Source organism: Pleurodeles waltl, chromosome 5 (genome assembly GCF_031143425.1).
Source record: "Pleurodeles waltl isolate 20211129_DDA chromosome 5, aPleWal1.hap1.20221129, whole genome shotgun sequence".
In the NCBI taxonomy this organism is placed as follows: domain Eukaryota; kingdom Metazoa; phylum Chordata; class Amphibia; order Caudata; family Salamandridae; genus Pleurodeles; species Pleurodeles waltl.
Window position 1 is genome coordinate 1,192,303,256 of NC_090444.1, and position 23,477 is coordinate 1,192,326,732.

At 42.5% G+C, this 23,477-nt stretch overlaps 1 protein-coding gene across 1 annotated transcript in view; it reads right to left on the bottom strand.

The window, feature by feature from the left end:
• Positions 1-23,477, bottom strand: part of PDSS2 (decaprenyl diphosphate synthase subunit 2) — a 613,264-nt gene that overhangs the window by 10,399 nt on the left and 579,388 nt on the right. Inside the window, exon 7 of the mRNA XM_069235439.1 lies at positions 13,879-13,914. Coding sequence (XP_069091540.1) covers positions 13,879-13,914 — 36 coding nt within the window. The remainder of the gene's footprint in view (positions 1-13,878; positions 13,915-23,477) is intronic.

Genomic DNA, 23,477 nt, shown 5'->3' on the forward strand with positions numbered 1-23,477 from the left:
CAGACATAAAAGAAGGACTAACGACTTTACACTCACTTTTATATCTGGCATGTCCCGTTTTTTTGCGTAGCTTTGTGAATGTGTGCCTATACAATATATACATACACACACACATACACACACTTACAAGACTCCACATATAAAATAAACTATGGCTTTACCTCTCAATCTGCACCCTCAAACCGCCCCCACACACCTCTATCTCCTTCCCACTCCCTCTCTCTGCTGGGAGCAGACAGGGGACTGTGTTGCCTGACTGTAACACATGAATTGCTTTAAATATTGCATACTTTGTAGGCGTCTGTTAAAGGAGAGCATACCTTGAATTTATACTTCGCTAGATAATCTGACTTTTGACCCAAAAACCAGGACATTTATTTAAAATTAAGAGAAGCATCGGGACACCGGGACAGTCCTCTAAAAACCGGGACTGTCTGGGGAAATCCGGGACATCTGGTCACCCTAGTATGGTGCCTCGCTTCCCCTGGGATAAGATGACACCTTACCTCCATTGCTGCATCCTCCAGTCTGCTAGTTTTGCTATTTGTAAGGATGAGAAGATGGACATTTTCTTTGACTTCAAATCTTTGCCTATTATGGTTGGAACACTATTAAGCCAACAAATTAGTAAACTTGTTGACAAATAAAGCGGGTATGTAATATGACATGAACAAACAGCACATGTGTAAATGACCCCAGTTCATGCAGAAATTAAAGTTTGGACACGGAATGGAATTCGCTCGGTAGTTGTAAACCGGGCCAGAGATGCCAAATAAAAACAATCTCGGCCAAGAGGTATACAACTGGTATGTCCGATGAGTGGCATAAGCCAGCAGAGAAATGTGTAATACTGGTACACTTTGTTATGAAAAAATCTGGCAAAACATTTGATCTGAATAAAATAACTAGGATTTTACAATTTGCTTTGAAGAAAAAAAAACTGCCTAAATATATCATGGCTAAACTTTACTGCGATTCAGATTCACCAATCACCACAGTGGGTCCACGTCACGAAATGTCTTGCCCAACAGAATTCAAAGTGAGAGCACAAGAAGTTGAATTTGCAGTTTGAAATTCTGGATTTGTTGATTTTTCAGATACAAATACCAGGTCGTATCATACAGATATTTAGGTTAGGAGTGGGAAAATGAGTGTTACAGCGCCGTGTCCGAACAGGATGTAGCAGGGGCCCACAAATGTGTACGTTTAAGGATACTCCCAAACCTTTCCAATGGTTTTCGACATGCACACTTAGTGCCAAAGGAAACTGAAATGAGTGTGCATATTAGTGGTGAAAAAATCCCAAATGAACAGATTTCTTCACAAGTAAAAATATTAACCATAAGGAATTGAACGAAAAAATGTATGTGTACATGAAAAAATGCACATGCTTCCAGTACATTCTACTGTGCCCGTGAAACACAGGGCCGGCTTTAGCAGCGCTGGTGGGGGGCGCCCTGTGCGACGGTCTTTTTTGGTGCCCCCCTCCCCAAACTGCCTCCTCGGATTCTCTCACTGCCACCAAGCAAATGTGCCCCTCATCTCTCAAACCCCCCCCCCCTTTCACATATTAATTTGTTTTAAAAGGCTGGTTTACTAATCCACTCACCAACTCTACTGAGAATATAGTTCGGTTCTTTGCAGCAGGCATATTAACCTTCTTCGCTACTCAATGGCGGGTCAAAGCTGCCACGGAACAAAACTCCCATCTCTCTCCCTAGCAGGAACATTAATCACAAGAGGTATCTTGATATTTTAGTTGCTTCCTGAAGGCTGGGGGCCCAAGAAACTTTTCAAGAGGTGCTTTTAATTGGTAAACTTCTAAGTTTTTGCTGAAGACAGCGCCCCCTGAGGTCAGCACCCGGTGCGGTCGCTCCGCTCCCACCGCCCTAAAGCCGGCCTTGGTGAAACATCAGCCCTATGAACTATACGAAGAAATGTAGGGAAGAAGGAATAAACATGTAAATCAATTACTTATTTACATTTTAAGACATGCTGCGTGGTACTTTGGTGCATTCCGTGAAAACATGGGGATCTATATAAACCTCCAGCGCTTCGATTTTTCTGAAGTAAAAAAACGTATCAACATATTTTATTTGCTAACGGGGCCTATTTTCTCAAGCCTCCGACCCGATTAGCAGACATTTTTGATTTCTGGGTATTGTATTGTATTGTATTGTAATCGTATTTATATAGCGCTTACTACCCCTGACGAGGCGTCGAAGCGCTTTTCGATGAGTAGCACGCTACTCTGGTACCCAACAAGAATTAGTGATGGATTAGTATAATTTAATAAGGAGTACAGTTTTAGTATTATTATGAGTTAATTTGAGTTGCGGATATGAGAGTTTGTTAGTTAGATTGACTGGAGTAATGGAGGGGTGGAGGAGGAAAGAAATCCAGAAGTGTTAATTGGGAGTTTGTCCTTCATTTACTCAATCCAAAGGCTTGAGATGAATAAAAGGGGAGCGGAGGGGAAAGAGGATGTGGAAGGGTTAGGGAGAGCATAGTAGCAGGGTGAGATGAATGCAGGAGAATTTAGTAGGGTTGTGTGGGAGGTCACAGAGGTAGAGAGAGGTTTGGTGAGTTAGATGTGGAGGTGGAGGGAAGAGCTTAGGCAGAGATATTTAGGAGATTAAAGTGGTCGAAGGGATTTGGGATGAGTCCGAGTGAGAATGGAGGACAGTTTGATAGAGACATGACATAAGAGTGATGAGAAGATAAGTGTGATAAAAAGAGAGCAGAAATTCGTAGATATCTAGTATAACAACCCAAAAAACCAGGAGCCATGCAATGATCCACGAACATGCCAGGCACAGAAACAAAATATACACATACATACACATATATATATATATTTGTACACACACACACATGAATACACACACATATGCACATAGAATACATAATTAGAATCATGGGTAAAAAATACTTAGTCAGACAGGTTTAAAAGAGTGTGTGTGTATTTTATTGTTATTGGTTTAGTTTCTGTAAAATGAGCATCGTGGCCTACCCAACCGGAGTATTTTCTACGAGTATGTCAGTAAGCGTTACCTAGCATGTTTTATACGCCCCATATATATTGTACACTAAGGGTACGTGATGGGCCACGGGGTAAACGTCTCCAGCAACCTTGTGTGCCTTTGGCAATGTGATTGTTACTAGTGCGTCTTTGTGGAGATGTCATTGTGCTTCTGAGCATCAACAACGCACCACCGGAATCGGCGGTAAAACGAATTGGGGTCGTTTTGGAAAGCTGTCCATCATCCTGGTAAAAAGCGGGAATTCCTTTACCTACTTCGAGGTGGACGGGGGCGTGGCTCAGCGGGCGGAGCTTACAGGTGCTTTATAAAGGGAGAACCTTCTACTCTGTGTCTCCAGCAGAGGAAGATAGAAGCCGCGCGTCTCAGTCAGATACAGATTACGCTCCAGTACATCATCAGTTCACCTCCAGGATGGATTCTAGATCTTTTCTGCTATGGGATCTCTGAGCGCACAGCCTTGCTTTAGTTTCCAAAAGAAACTATAAATAAATAGAAATATACATATAATCTGAAAAAAATAATTATCCACATAGGCATATGCAGTTCATAGTTGTTTGAAAAAGGTGGTTATGAAGGAAAGAGCCAACTCTTGAGTAGTTTCCTGAAAAACAAGAAAGTTATCTGTGGCTCTTATAGTTGGGGGTAATGAATTCCATAGTTTGGCTGCTTGGACGGAGAAGGATGTACCACCTACAGTCTTTTTCTTGTATGGTGGTGTTCTAAGGCGGGGTGCCACTCTTGAGCGGAGGGTTCTTTGTTGGATGTATTTGGTAATTTTCTTTCTGATGAAAAGCGGTCCTGTTCCATGTATAGCTTTGTGGGTGATACAAAGCAGCTTGAAAGTGCATCTTCTGGCAACAGGTAACCAGTGTAGTGCTCTCAAGGCAGGGGAGATGTGGGCTTGCGGCTTTATATGTAGTAGTAGCCTGGCTGCGGAATTCTGGATACGTTGTAGTTTTTTCATAACAGATAGAGATGATCCATGGTAGAGGCTATTGGCATAATCCAGTTTGGATAATACAAGTGAGATAGTAGCTTGCACCTTGTGTGGAAATCCGAGGTGAGGGAAAATGCGTCGTAAAGTCTTTAAGGTGATGAAGCTTGTGCGTGCTAATTTGTCTACTTGGGCATTCATAGTTAGTTTGGAATCCATGGTGATTCCTAGGTTTTTCACTTCCTTGGATAATTGAGGAGGTGGTCCGAGATCGTCAGGCCAGACGCACAGAGGGTCATAAAGTTTCCAGTCACCACATATGAGTATTTCAGTTTTGGAGGAATTTAGTTTGAGATGGCTCCAGGTCATCCATTGATCAACGGCTCTGAGGCAACTGAAGATTTGAGAGTTTTCAATGTTTTTGGGGTCTTCTAATTGAAGTAGTATTTGTGTGTCATCTGCATAGTTGTAGCATGTGAGATGGAAATCATTGATCAGTTCTGGTAAAGATATCATGTAGATGTTAAAAAGCAAAGGTGAGATGATTGACCCTTGGGGGACCCCTGTTTTTGTGAGGTAGGGTTTGGATGAGAAGGGGGGTGAGTGGATGATATTTGCTCTTTTTTGGCGATAGGAAGTAATCCAGTCGAGTGCAATCCCTTGTATGCCGGCTTCGTGGAGTCTTTGAGTTAGGGTGTCATGGTCAACCGTATCAAAGGCAGCTGAGAGGTCCAAGAGAAGTAGTGCAGCAACTCCATTTCGGTCAACTGTGTTTTTAAGATCGTCCCAGATTGCCATGAGTGCCGATTCAGTGCTTCTTCCTAGGCGGAATCCAGTTTGGAAGTCTGAAAGTATAGAATTGTCTTCAATGAATTGTGACATCTGGGCGAATGCTGCTCTTTCTATCAATTTGCCCAGGAAAGGTCCATTTGTGATAGGTCTGTAGTTGTTGGGGTCTTGCGGGTCTAGATTTGTTTTCTTCAATAATGGTCGTATGTATGCCTTTTTCAGGTCTGTAGGAAAAGTTCCTGAAGTTAAAGAGTTGTTGATGATTCTTCTTACAGGTGTGGCAGCGGAAGTAGATAGCAGGATGTTCTTGAAGATCTGTGGTGGGCAAGGGTCAGAAGGGCAACCAGAAGGTCTGCTTGCTTTGACCAAATCCATAAATTCATCCTGGGATATTTCTTTGAAGGACTGTAGAGGTTGGGATGGTTTATTCTTAAAGGGTATTTTAGTAAAGGGGTTGGTGCTGATGGTTTTCTTCTGTTTTAAATAGGAGTCCAATGTGTCTGCCTTGGTTGTGTAGTGAGTTGCCAATTTGTTTGTGAAATCTTGAGTGGTGGGATGACTTCCTTCCATGCATGTGGGTTTTCGAAATTCATTGAGAATTTTGTAAAATTCCTTGGTTGTAGATTGAGCATTTAGAATTCTGTCTGAGTAGTATCTTTTTATAGCTTTTTTGATTGATGATTTGTATATCCTGTTAAGTTTGTGTAGCTGCAGTTTGTCTTGACTGTTGTTTGTTTTGAGCCAGGTCCGCTGCAACTTTCTGATTTGTTTCTTTATCGTTTTAAGTTCTGTGTTTCTCCAAGGTGTTGGTTTTCTTTTGTCATGTTTAGTTTTTCTGAGTGGTATTAGGACATCAAAAGCTTCCTGTAGCCACTCATAAAGTTTAGGTACAGAATTGATTGTATCTAGATCTGTGTTTGCTGTAAGTTGTGTTTCTAAGTGATCCAAATTGAGTTTTCTCCATGGTCGATAGGTGTATGTATGTAAGTGATTGTGGGGTGTGTTGATTTGTGGAGTTGTCTGTCGGAAAGTTATCAGATGGTGGTCTGACCAGATGGTTGGTGTGATGCTATGAATAGTAACAAGTTCAGGCTTAGCAAAAATTACATCTAGGATGTGACCAGCGATGTGTGTGGGATTGTGTACAATCTGATGTAGATTCAATGCGAGTAGGCCAGTGGTGATAGCTTTTGGATGGGGCATATTGGGTTTGTCAAACCAAATGTTTAGGTCCCCAAGAATGCATAGATTGGAGTATAGTGTAATAAGGTTTGAGACTATGTCAAGAAAGGCATCTGGGAAAGTGGAGTTGTTAGGTGGAGGTCTGTAAAGGAGGAGAAAGTTACAGGTGGAAGTTGGAGTAGGGTGGCATCTGGTAAGGAGGGCTTCACAACCTTGTATGGAGATGTTGTCTGTTTTACTGAGGTTTATTGCCTGTTTGAATATAATAGCTAGTCCACCTCCTCTCTTGCCTATACGGTTTTGTGTGATGGTTTGATAGCCTGGAGGAAGGGCTTCGTGCAATACTGGTGCCATGTCATCTCCCAACCAGGTTTCCGTAATGAATAGTAAGTCAGGTTGTGTGTCTGTGAGAAGGTCGTAGATGTGGTGCTTGTTTTTTTAGAGTGATCGAGCATTTATGAGCTGGCAGTTTAGATAGGGTGTGTTAGTGGTAGTGTTGTTTTGTTTAGTAGAAGGGTAAGTAGTATAATGTGAGCTTGAAGCAGGAGTGTTGCTAGTTGTGTTAACTGTTTGAGGCTCACAATAGTCTTGCTTTTCAACATAGTGTTCCTCTTCCAGCAGGTTAAGGAGGCATTTTGTTGGGTCTGTGTGTGTGGGTGGTGAACTTGGTGGCTGAGAGAGCCATGAGGAGTGTAGTGTTTTTTGTAGGGTAGTTTTATTATGAAACAAACAAGGGGATGCGAGGTTTCTATGAGTGGCATGTTTTTTATTTTGTTTGCGTTTGTTTAGTGTGGATGGAGTATGGGTTAGGGGTGGAGGAGGAGCATGTGGATCATGATGTAAGGCTCTAAATTGTGCAATGGAGGAGAGGCGACTGAAAGAAGGTTGCTGGGATGGGGTGCTTGTGGTAGGTGTTTGTGAAGAGTGGGGGGGTAGGGGTGCAGATAGGGTGGAATTTGTATCCTTTGTGTAGTCTTGGGGGTGAGAGTGGGTATGATGATGAGTGTAATGTAAGTTTGTGTTGCTTTGATGTTCTGATGTTTGTGGTTGGTATTGTTTTTGTGGAATAATGAGAGGGGCTATTGGTGTAGTTGTTTTTGGTGAGGGACTTGTATGTGAGTTAGTGCTGTTAAGTGGAATTTGAGTGTTAGATGGGGTGTTGATGTGTTTTGGAGATGAATGTGTGAGGTGTATATGAGGTGATGGATGTGTGTCAGGGAGATAAGTATTAGTTGAGATGACTGGAAGAGGTAATATGTGTGGTGGAGTGAAATGTGGGGATTGTATGGTTGTGTGTAATTGGTGAGCAGAGGGGAAGAGTGTGTGTAGATGAAGTGTTTGAAGGCAGGGTTTTGGCATTGTTATGAGTTCAGGTGTGAAGCGAACAGCGGATAGTGTTTTTGGTTAGTATGTGTAGAGAGTGTGTATCTGGGAGACTGAAACTGAGAGAATTGTATGTTGTAGTTTTGTATTGTGTGGGCGGTGGCAGGTAGTGTTAGTGGGAGGGGACAGAGTAGTGTTTGCTGTGAGTATGAAGGTGTTTGACTGTAGTAGTTATGGGGTGTATGTGTATATGTGTTGTATGTAGGGTATTGTGTTGGGTGGTGGGGCAATGCAATATGTCTATGGTCAGTTTGTGATGCATGAGTTGGATATCTTTGCAGATAATGTGTTTGCATGTTGAGGGATGTGTTGGGGCAGAAACCATTCCTGGTGGAATGGGAATTGGGCAGCATTTCTGGCCCTAGTCCCTAGTCCCTACCTGTCCCGAACAGGCCCAAACAGACAGCTGCCCTTGTCCTCTCCGCCCTTTGCTGAGACGCCCTGAATCCTGGCCTTATATAGCCCTACTGGCCAATAAGAAGCTGGTCCTAACCCTAGCCAATCCGATTTTAAACCCTGATTTAGCAAATTAATGGGAGGCCCAGCCCTAATCACCAGTCACAGCCCTATTTCCTGACCCCCAATCACAGCCCCAGCCCTAGAACCAACAGCCAATCAGAATCCTAGCCCTATCCACCAATCACAGCCATAGAACCAACAGCCAATCAGAATCCTAGCCCTATCCACCAATCACAGCCCTAGAAACCAACAGCCAATCAGAATCCTAGCCCTATCCACCAATCACAGCCCTAGAACCAACAGCCAATCAGAATCCTAGCCCTATCCACCAATCACAGCCCTAGTACCAACAGCCAATCAGAATCCTAGCCCTATCCACCAATCACAGCCCTAGAACCAACAGCCAATCAGAATCCTAGCCCTATCCACCAATCACAGCCCTAGAACCAACAGCCAATCAGAATCCTAGCCCTATCCACCAATCACTAGCCCTATCCACCAATCACAGCCCTAGAACCAACAGCCAATCAGAATCCTAGCCCTATCCACCAATCACAGCCCTAGAAACCAACAGCCAATCAGAATCCTAGCCATATCCACCAATCACAGCCCTAGAACCAACAGCCAATCAGAATCCTAGCCCTATCCACCAATCACAGCCCTAGTACCAACAGCCAATCAGAATCCCAGCCCTATCCACCAATCATAAATGCATCCCTTGAGCTAGCAACCAATGAAACACCATCTCCCAAAAACCAATCACAACAGCATATGCAACAACCACGAGGAACCTATATAAGGAGCACGTTAACTAAAGTCCAGTCCCTGTGGCCTGGGGGGAGGCTACTGCTGCTCTATTCAGTATCTCCTTGGATACAGACAGGCTGAATCCACACTTCCAAGCTAGCAGAGTCTACTTTTCAGGTAAGGGGGAGATTGTTTAAGAGACAAACACTGCAATAGTTCTGGGCGCACACTCTAAAATCGGGCTTTTTTAAGGCAAAAAATACAGGGGGGCAGACAGCTTTTAAGCACAATTTAAATCACACAAACAGATTAAAAACAGTCTCCTAAAACCACACTCTGAAAGATCTATGTAGTCTTTTTTACTAAGAATAGGGGTGAAAAAAGGGGGGCAGAGGGGGGGAAAAGGGGGGAGGGGGAGCCACAAACTAGCAAGGGAATTCACACAGTCACAGCAAAAACGATTTTGAAACAAACACCACTATAAAAGAGGCCAGGCTGCCTGAAAAACACAGAGAGTCCACAGAAAAACATACACTTTTTGAACAATTAATACTATTTGACTAGAAAATATCTTTGGGCTCCTTACCTAGGTCTCTTTGCAATCCTTGAACACTGGGCTGTACCAGGACACAGGAGAGATGCACAGAGGAACACAAAATGGAGGTGTCTCTGACATCTATGCATCAAATATTTATATCTGTATTTCACGTAAATTTCAACATTTTTGGCACTGATAAAGATCCCTGGAGTATGTTTGCAGTTAAATGCAGGTTGCAGATTTCCACGCATAATTGGGTCACTCTGACCGTACGTTTATGGATTGTCGAAAGACAATCAGCTAAAATACGCCAGGGGAAAATGGTTTAGTCGCACATTTCTTTTTACTTTTGGACGCAGGAAAATATTTTCCCTTACGGAGAAACACCTTGCTCCCTCCCTCCATACTGCTCCCACATTCTCTTAGGAATATAAATAAGGATATTTCCCAACCACTCTTTCTTCTCTACGCTGGTACTTACGCTCCTATCTGCTGCTGAACATTCTCGCGGTAGGCAATGATCTGAAAAATATTTCACACAAACAAACACGTAGGTTTTACTCCCTACTCCAAATCCTCTCTAATGTGGCATTCCACGTTCCTATGCCTAAAGTTAGGAATGCGGAAAACGAAAATCCAGACAACTAAGTTCCATCTGTTACCACAAATATGAGTTGAACCCAATTCGGTGACTCTGGTCTGGATAAAGACACCGCTTGCTTGCAGAATACTTTTATGAGGTGCAAAAATATGTATTTATATCAGGCCCTCTGACTTCAATGGGTCTCTGTGGAAATTAAAACACAGAAGCATCTAATGATGGGTTTCAATAGACCTCATGGGCCACTCAATACAACAAATGATTAATAGGCCTTAAAGGGTATCATCATAGGGCATGTCCCTCTCAGCATGCCTAGTGGCATGTGTCATGTGATGAGACCCTTTAAGCCCTATTATTAGAGACCTTTGTTTTTTAGCATTTTCGAAGGATTCTAATTATTCAGACTGGACGGTTGATACATGCTCTTCCACTCCACTAGAACAGTATTAAAGAAGAAGCCACATGCACTAACTTGGTGCAGACCTAAGTGGTTAGATTAACTTCTAGAAGAAAATGAGATAATGTGTTATACAACTGACAATTTCCCTACATACATTACATATGTGTGGGTTTTAAACCAAAACTGATAATCCAGTTTTGTGCAATAATTCACGGAATACTCATAAACCTCACTTTTTGCAATTGTCTTAGTCTTCGAGGCTCTATGAGCTACGCAGGCCAGTTTGAACCAATTCTCTGCTTTATAGGAAGACAATGCAGTTCTTTCAGAGCTGCTGACCCGGAGTCAAATTTCCTTCTATTAGTGATCAGCTTGGCCGACAAATTCTGTACCTTTCGCATTCTGGACAAACTGCACAAAGACTCTCTTGGAAAAACATGATATAGAGCATTATAGTCATCCAGGTGAGATAGAATTAAGGGCTGGATTATTCGAATATAAATCTGCTTGGGGAGAAATGGCAGAATCTTTTCGTAACTGTCAAAGTTGGAGAAAATGGGCAACAGACACTGCAATTACTTGCTTGTCCATGTCTATCTGGTTCTGTGTCAACAATGACACCTAGGTTTCTTTCCCACAGTGGCTGGTATGGGAGGTTCTCCTAGTTCACTCAGCCAAGAGTTTGGAGAATTTGTAAGTGCTAGTGGTCTGAAACAAATTAGCTTGTTATTATCTCTGGTCAATTTCAGAGCATTTCTACACATCAATTACATTATGCCTTGCATGCAGTCATGAACATTTTGTTAGCCGTTGCCTCTTCTGCTACTGACCCCACAATTTGGGCGTCACCTGCATGCAACATCATAGAAAAAAATAATTTCCTGATTAGTGAGGCCAATGGAGAGACACAAAGGGAGAACTAACTTTGATACCTAACTGAAATGTGAGGGAAAAAACTTTGACTCATCCAACAGAAAATGAGGATGTTGGACGTCGGTCTAGTGGTGTGTCAAGCATTTAGAGCTGTAAGATGAAAGGAAATAAACTGTTTCCACACCAGAGTGCACGTGGCAATTTGTTCAGGCGCAGCCTCTCCATGTGAGCAGAGGAGCATCGCTGCTAAATAAAATGCCCAGTACTGAAAAATAAAATAGTAATAAACTTTCTTTATTACCATTTTATTTTTCAGCACCTCGTCCTGAACTGAATGTCAGGATGTGGCGGGGCAACTGCTGCAAGTAGCGTCACTGCTGCAAGTACGCAAGTCCCTTTGGCCGGCCGTCTCGCGACGGCCAGCCAGACATGCACACTTTAAACATCTCAAACCCAGCTGTCTTTAGGCAGCTGGGTTAGAGAAAGTACAGGCCAGAGCCCGCTCCTATTAAACCTGATGCTGCTTTCATGCTAGTTACCAGCATGAAAGCAGCACCAGAATTCGGTAGTGCAGTTTCCTGGTTTCCGTCGTGCATTGGAGCCAGGAGAGGCGAGACGACGTGAAGACATCCCAAGGTAAGTGCAGTTTTAAAAAAAATGTATTACTACTGTATCACCCTCCCGCCCCCCCCCCATTGTAAATACGAGCCAGCCACCACTGAAATTTTTGTTCTTCATGGGAGTCAAATACCTCTTACAGAACTGGAAACTTCCACATATTGAAAGGTCAATATAATATTGAAAGAAAAAGTAAACTAAAATTCTCCTGTTTTGGCAGGGGTCTGAGTCTCCCAAATGCACTACTGATTTGTTTTTGCCACAAGTAATATCTCACTCCTCCCCAAGGACTTTCTTTCTTGCAGGGTGCTCCGGGGGAGGATACTTCTCTGATCTTATTTATACGTATATTTCTACACTACCTTCATCCACACTAGCATTTCAAAAACAAATCTAAACCTTAATTTTTTTTTTACACCTTAATTTTATTTTTACACCTGGCATGAAACTACCAACAAAAAAATAATTTCGGATAGAACCATGGAGGTCATTTAGGGGTACCAGCAGCGACCCCTGGCTCGCCATTTGCTACCCCTGCCACTGCTTTTGCGACCCTTGGCCCCCAAAGTGGCAAATTCAGTGCCAGGAGCACAGGGTCAGTTCGTCCTTCTGGATATCAGTTGGGGCTCCAATCTCCTTGTTTTTCTGTCCATTTGTTTTCACTAATAGTAAATAAGGACATATTATTCACCATTAGTGTAATAAAAATGGAGTTCAATTAACTGGAATATGACCCTCCCTGGTAGCTGATATATGTAAAAAATGCTTTTAAATGTATTTTGTATGCGTGCTTGCGGGTGAGTGTGTTTGTGTAGGAGAGAGTGTATATAAGTGTGAATTTGTGTGTATGTATAAGTATGTGTGTGTGTGAGTGAAAGTGGATGTCAAAGGCCATGTGATGTCACTTCCGCTACCCCTGGCATTTTGGTGAAATGACGTCCAGGGATAGAACGCAATTTTCTTTCCCCAAACGTTTTTGCCCAGACCACTGATTGAGAAACATGCTCTCGAAGGTAAGCGATTCTTTACAAGATTCATTTCAAACAGACTAGATACAAGTGCAACCACGTCATCTCACAATCATTCTACATATGTTCTTTACGGATTTAGTGTTAATTTTGACATTTTTTGTATGAGATTATTTATTTGTACAGAACTAGCAGATGGAACTGGTGATCACATACAGTGCTGTACACTGCATACGGAGAAAATTTTAAAAAACAGCATTTTAGGGGAAACACACACAACTAACTGTATGTATAATACATCTTGTATTTGAAGAGGAGCTCTGGGCGATAATCGACTTGTTAAACAAGTTTTTTTTGTCTACACTTTTTCAAATCACCTGAAATTAACCAACAAAAAGTTATAAAAAATGACAAAATGCTTCATACACAAAAGGTAATGTGACTGTACTTACAATATGATTTAAATATACTTTAACCACTAGATTTTTATCATTGCCTCCAAAGAGCAAAATCATGATGTTTTCGTGTTTTCTAAGCACCATGCACACTAATTTCGGTAAAGACAGGGTCATTTTGAGATATCAGAATATGTCTTATTGATGTGTATTAAAGTGAAGTGTGGCTAATGTCAGCGGCAGCCGTCACATATCTCAAGAGGAGGGGTGGGGGGAGCCGGAGGGTGAGAGGGCATAAACAAATATAATTTAAAAAAACATAAACTTACCTTTTCCTGCCACCGCCGGCTGACTTGCTCTTCTTCTGATGGTGTTGGTGCCCCAGCAGTCCCTGGGACACCAGCACAGGCTCTCCATGCAATCCTGGGGAGAGCAATGCCAGGACTGGCCTGAGCAGCTTGGTCTGCCGCTCAGACACTGCGTGGGGGTCGGTGCAGTTTCTCCAACCCAGATGTGCAACACAGCTGGGTTAGAGAAACCTAAATGTGCATGTCAGTTTGGCCGGCCTAAGACGGCCGGCCAAACTGACATCCGCACTTAATGCACTGACTCCACTCTTCCTCTTCCCCCTCCCATGGACCAGCCCCGCCCCGCACCCGCTGGCTGAGCCAGCAGCTGAAAAATAAAACGATCACAAAACATCGTTTTATTTTCAGGTGCTGGCTCTTAGAAGAGGGGCGACGCTCCTTTGCCATTGCGAAGGAGACACCCCTGGCTAATTTATGCATTTGCCACGGCATGTACCAGCCTCAACCAGTAAACCTTAAGCCTCCCATTACAAACACACCCACTCACATGAAGGTATATATCGATTATGGGCCTATGCTAGAGCTCAATTAGAAAAACGCGTGTGAAAAAAATTAATGCTGCACAGTGACTTTACATACCTTAGTAAAGTCGACCATACTCCCTTTCAGCCGTGCCTGGAAAAGAAAATCAAAGACAAATAGAAAATTGTTTAGCCAGAAAAATAAAAGAAAACTAATACAGGCACATACTCCTCAAAAGAATTAACATGACATAAAAAAGTATCAAGCACGTACAAATAAAGTCCAAAATCTGGACAAAATGGGGGTTATTACAATTTTGGAGGAGGTGTTAATCCGTCCCAAATGTGACGGATATACAACCAGCCGTGTTACGAGTTCCATAGGATATAATGGACTCGTAATACGGCTGGTGGTATATCCGTCACTTTACTGTCACTTTTGGGACGAATTAACACCTCCTCCAAAGTTGTAATAACCCCCAATGTTCCTTCAGCTTTGTTAATGTCATAGAATTTCCGTAAATGTGTCCCCAAAACAAAATTAAAGCAACTGAACAGTTCCTTAAATACATACAACTAAGCAAAGGACATGAAGCATTAAGTATCTTTTTTCCTACCGCATTCATTTAAATTTAAACTCTGATCTAAAATAAATATCTTCTCCAATAGAGAAGATACATCTTAGTATCTCATATGCCTATTTTTAAGGTCTTGGCTAAAAAACACATTAGAAGTCTCACCAGTCTCATGTAATAGAAAAATCATAAATAAAAATGCACATATATACGCTCCTACATGCATAAAACAACAGCACTTTCCGTCAACCCTTTTTACCTATGATCTGTCCAACTATGATTCACATTTTGCTTCCACTCACCATAGCAAACAATATGGGAAATGGGACAGCCCACTTCAGCCATTGGCTCTCTTGCACTGCGAGTGACTTTTTTGCCTGATCATAAGCACACAGCCACATAAAACGAAGAACATTGTACTGCCAAGACTTCAGAGCCAATACTTCTTTTACCAATGCTATTCTGTTTCCATTTCTTTTCTTTATTTTTTATACCCTCGAGTAATCTTTGTCTATTAAAGTATGTCTTGAGGTTACACTAAACGCCAATAATACAGTTTTTTGCATCAATGCGAATCCTATCTCATGTGATGTGCAATAAAATAAAAAAGGGTTTCTAATATAAGTTCTAAGTACAACTGCCTACAAGGACACAATGTTATGGTGTTATTAAAATTATATGCAGCGGTTAACATATGCCATTACCACAAACATTTTGTTGTACAGGCATGGTTGGTGCAGGGATTTGTGGAGTAAAAATTTAATAGGTAAGTATTATCTATCCATCTATCTATCTATCTATCTATCTATCTATCTATCTATCTATCTATCTATCTTATATATATATATATATATATATATACACACACACACATATATATATATGTATATATATACACACACATATACACATATATATATACACACACCCATACACACACACACGCACACACACATATATATATATATAATCACTTTTCCACCCACAAATCCATATCCACCCTAAACCCTAAAAATACCCATACCACCCAAAAACTCATGCTCACCCTAAACCCTAAAAACCCCTTACCACCCAAAAACCCATACCCAACAGAAGCCCTAAAAATCCCTTACGACCAAAAATGCACTTGCCACCCAAAAACCCATACCCACCTTTAACCCTAAAAATGCCCTTACCACCAAAAACTCATACCCACCCTAAACCTTAAAAAAGCCTTATCACTCAAACACCCGTACCTACCCTAAAACTTAAAAATGCCCTTACCACCCGAAAACATCCACCCTAAACTATAAAAATGCCCTAACCACACAAAAAAAACCATACCTACCCTAACCCCTAAAAACTACACATAAATAAAACACGTAATACTTACTTTACCGCACATCTGTCTTTACCATTCATGCCTTTACAAAATTAAAAAAAATAATGCTTACCTTTAAAACCTTTACCATGCATATGGCTTTACCATTCATGCCTTTAGAACGAAATTTGTTGGAAAGACATGCGTGGTAAAGGCATATTCGAGGTAAAGGCATATTTTTGGTAAAGGCATGCGAGATTACAGCAGCGTTGTAATGGCTGTTTCCTGCAAATGCCAGGTGGTGGAGTGCTCTGCAGCTATATTTAATCTGACTCTTTGATCTTCCACTCCATAATAAACAGACTTCCATGCATGATGTAGTGATGACAATGGAAACGTTCAAACTTTGATTTTTCTTTATTACTAGATGCGGATGGCTTAATGTGATACCAATATTGTACACTAGTACGTGGTTAGCCAGTGTGCAGTCTCCAAATCTTTGTAATTACGATAGTTAAAAAAAAAAAAAAAAGCTCTTAATTATGGCGTGATTTCATAACCACAAATAGTTTATACTCTGATCAATTAACATTGTATTGGTAAGAGTATGGTTAATGCATTTCAGAGAGTTAAGTAACAATCTCTTGGGATATACATCTATTAATCAGTGCTCTACTTTCCTTCCTGGACACTGTTCCAATACTGTTTCCAGCAGACGCATACCTTAATGCCATTGCATTCACTCCCTGGAATTGAGAATTGACCCAAGTGCAAGCCTCATGCACTTCCTGGCTCAGCATCGCCAATCGTCCGATGCTGCACTCAGAGTACTCTTCTAGTGGCACCTCCATCCTCAGTTGCCTTTTCACCAGAAAATAGTCCTCTTGCCACACTTCGTACCAGATTTGTTTTCTAGAGCCCAAAGGCTAGGCTTCTGTTGACCAACATCTAGATAAGCAGGAACGATTTCCTTTCAAGACCGGAGGCCATCATTATGCATAACAGCTTTTAATGCCACTCCTGCAGCACATTTAAAGAACCACAATAACACTCTAGAACTAGAACTCCTAAGTCCTTAAATAATCCCCTCACGGAACACTCTTCCTCTTTTAAATTCTGCTCCTGTGGAGATAAGTATTACCTTTTACTGTCTTAACAATTACTAATTTGATATTCAGTATTAAGAGATGTACATTTATTACGATCTAAAGTATTTCCTCACAACTTCTAATTTTTAGAAGTGCGCTTATTTAGAATATATTTAATAATTATGGGTTTTCAAAAACGTAACCCTGTTATTGGGATGTTATTTAGTAGATTGATTCAAGCATTTAATAAGATCACAAAAAACTGATAACGTAACTTTGTTACATGAATAAGGTCCATTAATTTTTTGATGAGGCAGTGAAAAAAAACTAACCAGTTCGGGATCCTGTCCTGTTAGAATTTAAACACATGCAGGAGACGTGTGTGGGAATTGGGAGTGTGTTAAGGGAGCGCTTGATTGAACAGCATTGCTTGAGTGGCAGGGCAGATAACAATCGTGTCGGTTCTAAACACAAGGTTGTGCAGCCCTTATTAGGCTTGGAACATAAGTATGTGTAGAATTTCTGCTCAAGAGTCTCTACGGGAGCCGTTGATCTCATATGAGCAAGTAACGTGATATTTGGCGGACATTTTACTTAAGGAAAAATAACATTGATGCCTGTGCAATTGATGAGAGCAATCCAGAAGGTACCATTTCAAATAACAGTCTCATTAAAGCATTGGTTCAGGAAGAGGTCACCAGGTCTTTTGAGCCGTTAGATGGGTACTGTTTGATAAAGTTTACATTTTGAGGCTATTATTATTAAGGTTAGTATACTTGTGGTAATTTCTTGAGTAGTAAGAGACAGTGGTAATTAGACATATTCATATCTTGAGTTACTCCACGGGTGGAGTCAAAGAGCTTATAGGGAATGCAAACTCTGGATTATTGGCTGAAGGAAGGAAAGCCATTGAATTGAGTGTGGAAGCGAAGGGGTTGTTATTTGGAAAGATTTTGTGAAGAGTTTAGGGAAGTATGTATCTAATTTTACTGCCTTAGACAAAGCACAAGTAAACATGAGAAATGTTTTTGGGAGTAGTGTTTTTGGAAGGGCCAGTAGACTGGAACCATTAACTGGCTGAGGAGTACAAATGTCCCACCATAATAGTCATTACAGAGGTTATAGTAGAGGATATCAAAACTCCGCAAGTTTTTACCCATGTATGGGTAGAGGGGGACATACAGGAAAAGGAAGACTTTCAAGACAGGGTCAGAATTTCCAAGGAAATCAAGGTGAGTATGGTGACAAATTATGGGTCTTCCTAGGCAAGTGTAGGAGGAAGACTGAAGTATTTTGTGAAAGAATGGGAACAAATAACAAAAGATGCATACGTTTGGGTTTGATAACAATACAGGGATTCAAGAGGAGTTTTTGAAGAGACCTCATCAAGTAAGAGATCAAAGGCAGTTCTGCTTACCAAAGGAACAACAAACTGTGGTAGATTCAGAAATAGAATCTACCACTGTTACAAAAGAATGCAACAACAGAAGAAGAAGAAGAGGAAACAAGGTGTTTATAAGTAATCTGTTCTAAGTGGAGAAAAAAAAAAGAAAGGATGGGCACCAGTTATAAGTCTGAGGGAATTAAACAGGTATTTCGTATACAGACATTTCATAATCAAGGGAATCCATTGTTTGAGAGACATGTTACTAAGAAAGGATTAAGTGGTGAATTGAGATCAAAAGGATGCTTACTTCACAATTCCTATGGAAGAAAAAAGTCAAAGATATTTACAGTTCAGATGGAGAAAGAAAATGTATCAGTTTTCAATGACTTCCTTTTGAATTGTCTTAGTAGTGATGACCCACCTTCACGAGAGGGGTGTAAGACTGACTGTTTATTGAGACGACATTTTACTAATGTCCCAGGATGCAGAGCACTTAAGAAAGGAGTTGGAAACTGTGAACAATTCACTGGAGAAGTTGGGTTTTTTGATAAACAAATCAATCTTCATTTCTACTCAAAGCATAAAGTTTTTATGATTACCGGTGGATACATTGAAGGTGATGTTATAGCTTCCACAGAGAAAGGTAGATATGATAAGAAAGGAGATTTTGCATGTGCTACAAAATGACAATTAATCTCTGTGAGATTTGGCTTGTATGGTAGGTCTGTTATCTTCATCAGTTCAGGCAATATTTCCAGGTCCCTTACATTATCGTGCTTTGCAGACGATAAAAAGGGATGCATTGGAACAAAGGATTGTGGTATGGAGACAGAGTTACAGTGAATAAGGACCAAGAGCGGAATTAAATTGGTGGTTATAGACCGCAGAGGCATGGAATGGATGGGCAATATTTGGATGTGTACCACATTGTGCCTAGGTGACAGATGTCAGGTTGACAGGCTGAGGGGCACGTCTGCGAGAGAAAGAGACAGGAGGGTGTTATAATGTGGACTGGGAGATGAAACCTTTTGGAACCTGCCACCCAGTTTGTTGGTTACCATATCCATGATGTCACTATGAGAATGGATGGAATGTTGGGGAAGAGCTGAAAAGGACAGTTGGAGGACTGCAGTTGAAGGAATGGTTCATGTTGTATTTGGCTTAAATAAATATACTTGGATTATACTTACACTGTGGAAACTACTTCGATTTGGCGACGAGCGCCTGCTCTCCAGCCAATACACGCCCACATGAACCACTACCCACCAACCTGAAGAGAAATTAAAGGGAAACATGGGCAATGGACATTACACAACTGAGCGACCCACCGCGAGGAAGCGCACAAATTGTCCACACACCTTGCTGACAGTGAGGGTACTTGGAAGTACCCATTTCTACGAGCGGCCAGCCTACAAAATGATAACCATTCGGGACCAGCAAGATCAAGTGTACATCACATCATCAAGATTCACAACAGTGAAAGAAAAGGATTCAGCGATTCACCTAAGGCTTGGTGTGATGAAGAAAAGCCCTCTTGTGTGGTAATTTTTCAGCATATTTCTTCAATTTGGCAGGCGGCAGTAGCAGCAAACCTTAACGGCCTCAGTAACAAGTGAGCACACATCACGCAACTAAGGCGTGCGTCATACGCGTACACGCCATGTTGGATCTAGTTTGTTCAGTGATACGCAGACCACTTACACTGCGTTTATTACGCTTTACAGGTGTGTGTGACAAATGCTTGGCGCTATATTGGATTGAGTTTGTACAGTGATACGCACATCGTTTCAGATGCGTACACCACACTTACAAACAGTGATACGCACATATAAGAAGGAAAATATGTATCAATGTGCATGTTGCCAGTAAACGCTGATATGCACACCTTAAAAATAACGAAATAAAATAATTATATCTGAGATGAACAACAGTGAAATTTTGGCATTTGCTCACAGTCTACAGCGTCCTTACTGACTGCAGCACCATTACCTTTTACAGCATATGGATTGATAAGACCAATAAAGAGTCACAAGCAGCCATAAACATTAAGCCTATTTATTTACCTCAATTCCGCCCAGCACAATTTCCGCTGAGCACATCTACATACAGGGATTACCCTTGAAAGCACTGTTTACAAATCTGATTGGCCATTCTGAACGGCGGCCATTTTTGCTTGGGAAAGTGTACTAGTGGCTACTTAGTGGATATTTTAGTGGAGATTATTTGTGTGGATTTACCTATTATCTGACAAGTAGTAAAAATTCACGCAGGGGTGATACAATATTTATTAGAAACTGCAGCTATGGATCTTTGAGCCACACAAGGTGTAGCTGCACCACCTATGTTTTTGGAGCAAGCAGGAACTTTACAAATTGAGTGGGTGGAATGGAGTGTTAACTTTGAAAATTATCTGGAGGCCATAGATGGGTAGAATTTCGGAGCATTTAGAAGAAAAGGTTTATTATTAAATACATTGGGAAAGGAGGGCCAGCACATGTTTAAATTCATACCTGTGGCAGTGGATGCGGATAATGAGGAAATCCATACTTTGAAGCAAATAAAAGGTTGGGGACGTATTTTGGGAAGCAAATGAACATCATCATGCAAAAGACATACAAGTTACTTACCTTCGGTAACGATATATCTGGTAGAGCTATATTCTAGTTTCAGATTCCTTACCTTAGAATTTCCCCCAGAAGTCAGACTGGATCCAGAGATTTTTATTCGAACAGTATCCATGCGCGCTGTTAGGTGGCGTCGGTTGACTCCGCGGGCGTCCTTGGCACCCTGGTCGCCGTGATGATGTCACGTTGTATATAGGTGCCACCCCAGTGCACTGACGTCAGTTTCTTTTCACGACTTTCCACGCCAGTAGTGCAAAGCCTTGAAAGACACTCAGAATGGTGCGCCAAACTAGGGCCCTTAAAGGGAAGTACCTGCCCTAGAAATCAGTTCGCAGTGCGGGGAGGATGGGCGGGTCAGTAAGGAATCTGCTGCTAGACTATGTCTCTACCAGATATATCGTTACTGAAGGTAAGTAACTTGTACATCTGATAGAGACTTCTAGTTGCAGACTCCTTACCTTAGAATAGATACTCGAGCAATAGCATGCCCGGTGGTGGGCTGCGAACCAAGATAACACCAAAAAGTCCGGCAGGACCGAACTGCCAAAGTAGCCGTCTCTGCGGACCTAACTGTCCAGGTAGTAATGCTTGGTGAACGTATGCCCATGTTGCAGCCTGGCAGATATCCAGGACTGGAACTCCGCGTGATAATGCCGTGCTAGCAGCAGTTGCCCTGGTTGAATGAGCGTGCAAACCCTCAGGGGGTTGCTTTTTCGCTAAAGCGTAGCACATCTTGATGCAGAGGACTACCCATCGCGAAATGGTCCTCTTCTGCACTGCCTTCCCTTTCTTCACACCCACATAACCCACAAAGAGCTGATTGTCCACCCGGAAATCTTTGGTACGATCTAGGTAGAACGCCAAAACTCTTTTTGGATCCAGACAGTGGAGTCTCTCCTCCTCATGAGAGGGATGTGGGGGTGCGTAAAAAGTAGGCAACGTGATAGACTGGCCTACGTGAAAAGGTGTTACCACTTTGGGAAGAAAGAAAGCCCTGATACGAAGCACCACTTTGCCAGGATGCACTGATAGGAATGGTAGCTTCGAAGAAGTTTACTCACTCTGCGAGCACAGGTGATGGCAATCAAGAAAGCTGTTTTAAGGGTTAAGAGCAATAGAGAACAATTGTGGAGCGGCCCGAAAGGGGCATACATGAGGTATGTGAGGATCAAGTTCAAATCCCACTGGGGCACGATGAACAGGGTGGGAGGAAACATATCAGTGAGGCCTTTAAGAAACCTCCCAACAATGGGAGATTTGAAAAGAAAAGGTTGGTCTGGTAGCCTTAAAAAGGCAGAGACAGCAGGCAAATATCCCTTGATGGTGCCCAGAGCAGAGCCCTTCTGAGCAAGAGAGAGAATAAAGAGGAGAACCTCTGAGAGAGGTCCGGAGAGGGGATCAACAGACTTGTTGATACACCATGCAACAAATTTCTTCCAACAACAGGCGTATACCATTTTGGTGGAGGGACACCTGGCTGCCGAGATGACATTACAGACTTCAGGTGGAAGGTCAAAAGCTGTCAACTGTTGCGGCTCAATCTCCATGCAAGGAGGCGGAGACTGGACAGGTTCGGGTGGGTAACCGTCCCCTGCTGCTGTGACAGAAAATCCTCCCGAAGGGGCAGCCTGATCGGAGGATCGATGGCCCTGCTCAATTACTCGGGATACCAGACTCTTCGTGCCCAGTCCAGAGCCACCAACATTACTTGGGTCCGGTCTTGCCTGATCTTCTTCAGACCTCTGGGCATAAGAGGTATTGGCGGGAAGGCAAACAGGAAGCCTGAGTTCCACTTGTGACGAAAATCATCGCAGAGCGAGTGCCGCCTTGCTAACTCCAATGCACAAAACAGCTGACATTGCGTTTTCTCTGCAGAGGCGAACAGATATAACCAAGGCTCTCCCCACTGCTGAAAGAGACCTTCAGCCACCTCCAGAAGGAGACGCCATTCGTGATCAACTATGCATCGACAGCTGAGTTCGCCTGCTCTAACATACAGAGAGCCTGCCAGATGTTAAACCACCAGGGAAATGCCCTGGCGTTCCAGCCATGTCCAGAGGTGAAGAACCTCTTGACAAAGGGTCCATGACCCACACTTCGCCCTGTTTGTTGAAGAACCACATGGCAGTGATGTTGTCAGTGAACAGCTGCACCACTTTCCCTTTGAGAGAGGGAAGGAATACTTTCAATGCAAGTCAGACCACCCAGAGCTCCAGAAGGTTGATGTGGAGCCCGGAGTCCGCTGGAGAGCAGAGGCCTCTGATTTCCGCCTCTCCCATGTGGCTGCCCCGTCCCAGGAGTGATGCATTTGTCACTACTGTGAGATCTGGTTGGGGAAAGGAGAGCGATCGGCTGTTGACCCAATCTGGATTCAACTACCACCACTGCAGACCTTTCGCAGTTCCCTCCGAGATCTGAACCATGTTGGAGAGATTCCCCTAATGCTGCGCCCACTGGAACTTCAGATCCCACTGCAAAGCCCACATATGCCATCTGCCATGTTGGACCAGCAGGATGCAGGAGACCATGAGGCACAGCAGCCTCAGAGTCATTCTCACGAAATCCAGGATAAAGGCTGAAACATCGGTATCAAAGCCCAAATATCATGGACTCCCTTTTTGGGAGGATAAGCCAGAAACTGCACTGTGTCCAGAACAGCTCTGATGAAAGGGAGGGTCTGAGAGGGAGTCAGGTGTGTCTTCAGCACTTTTATAGTGAACCCCAGCGAATGCAGGAGGTTTGC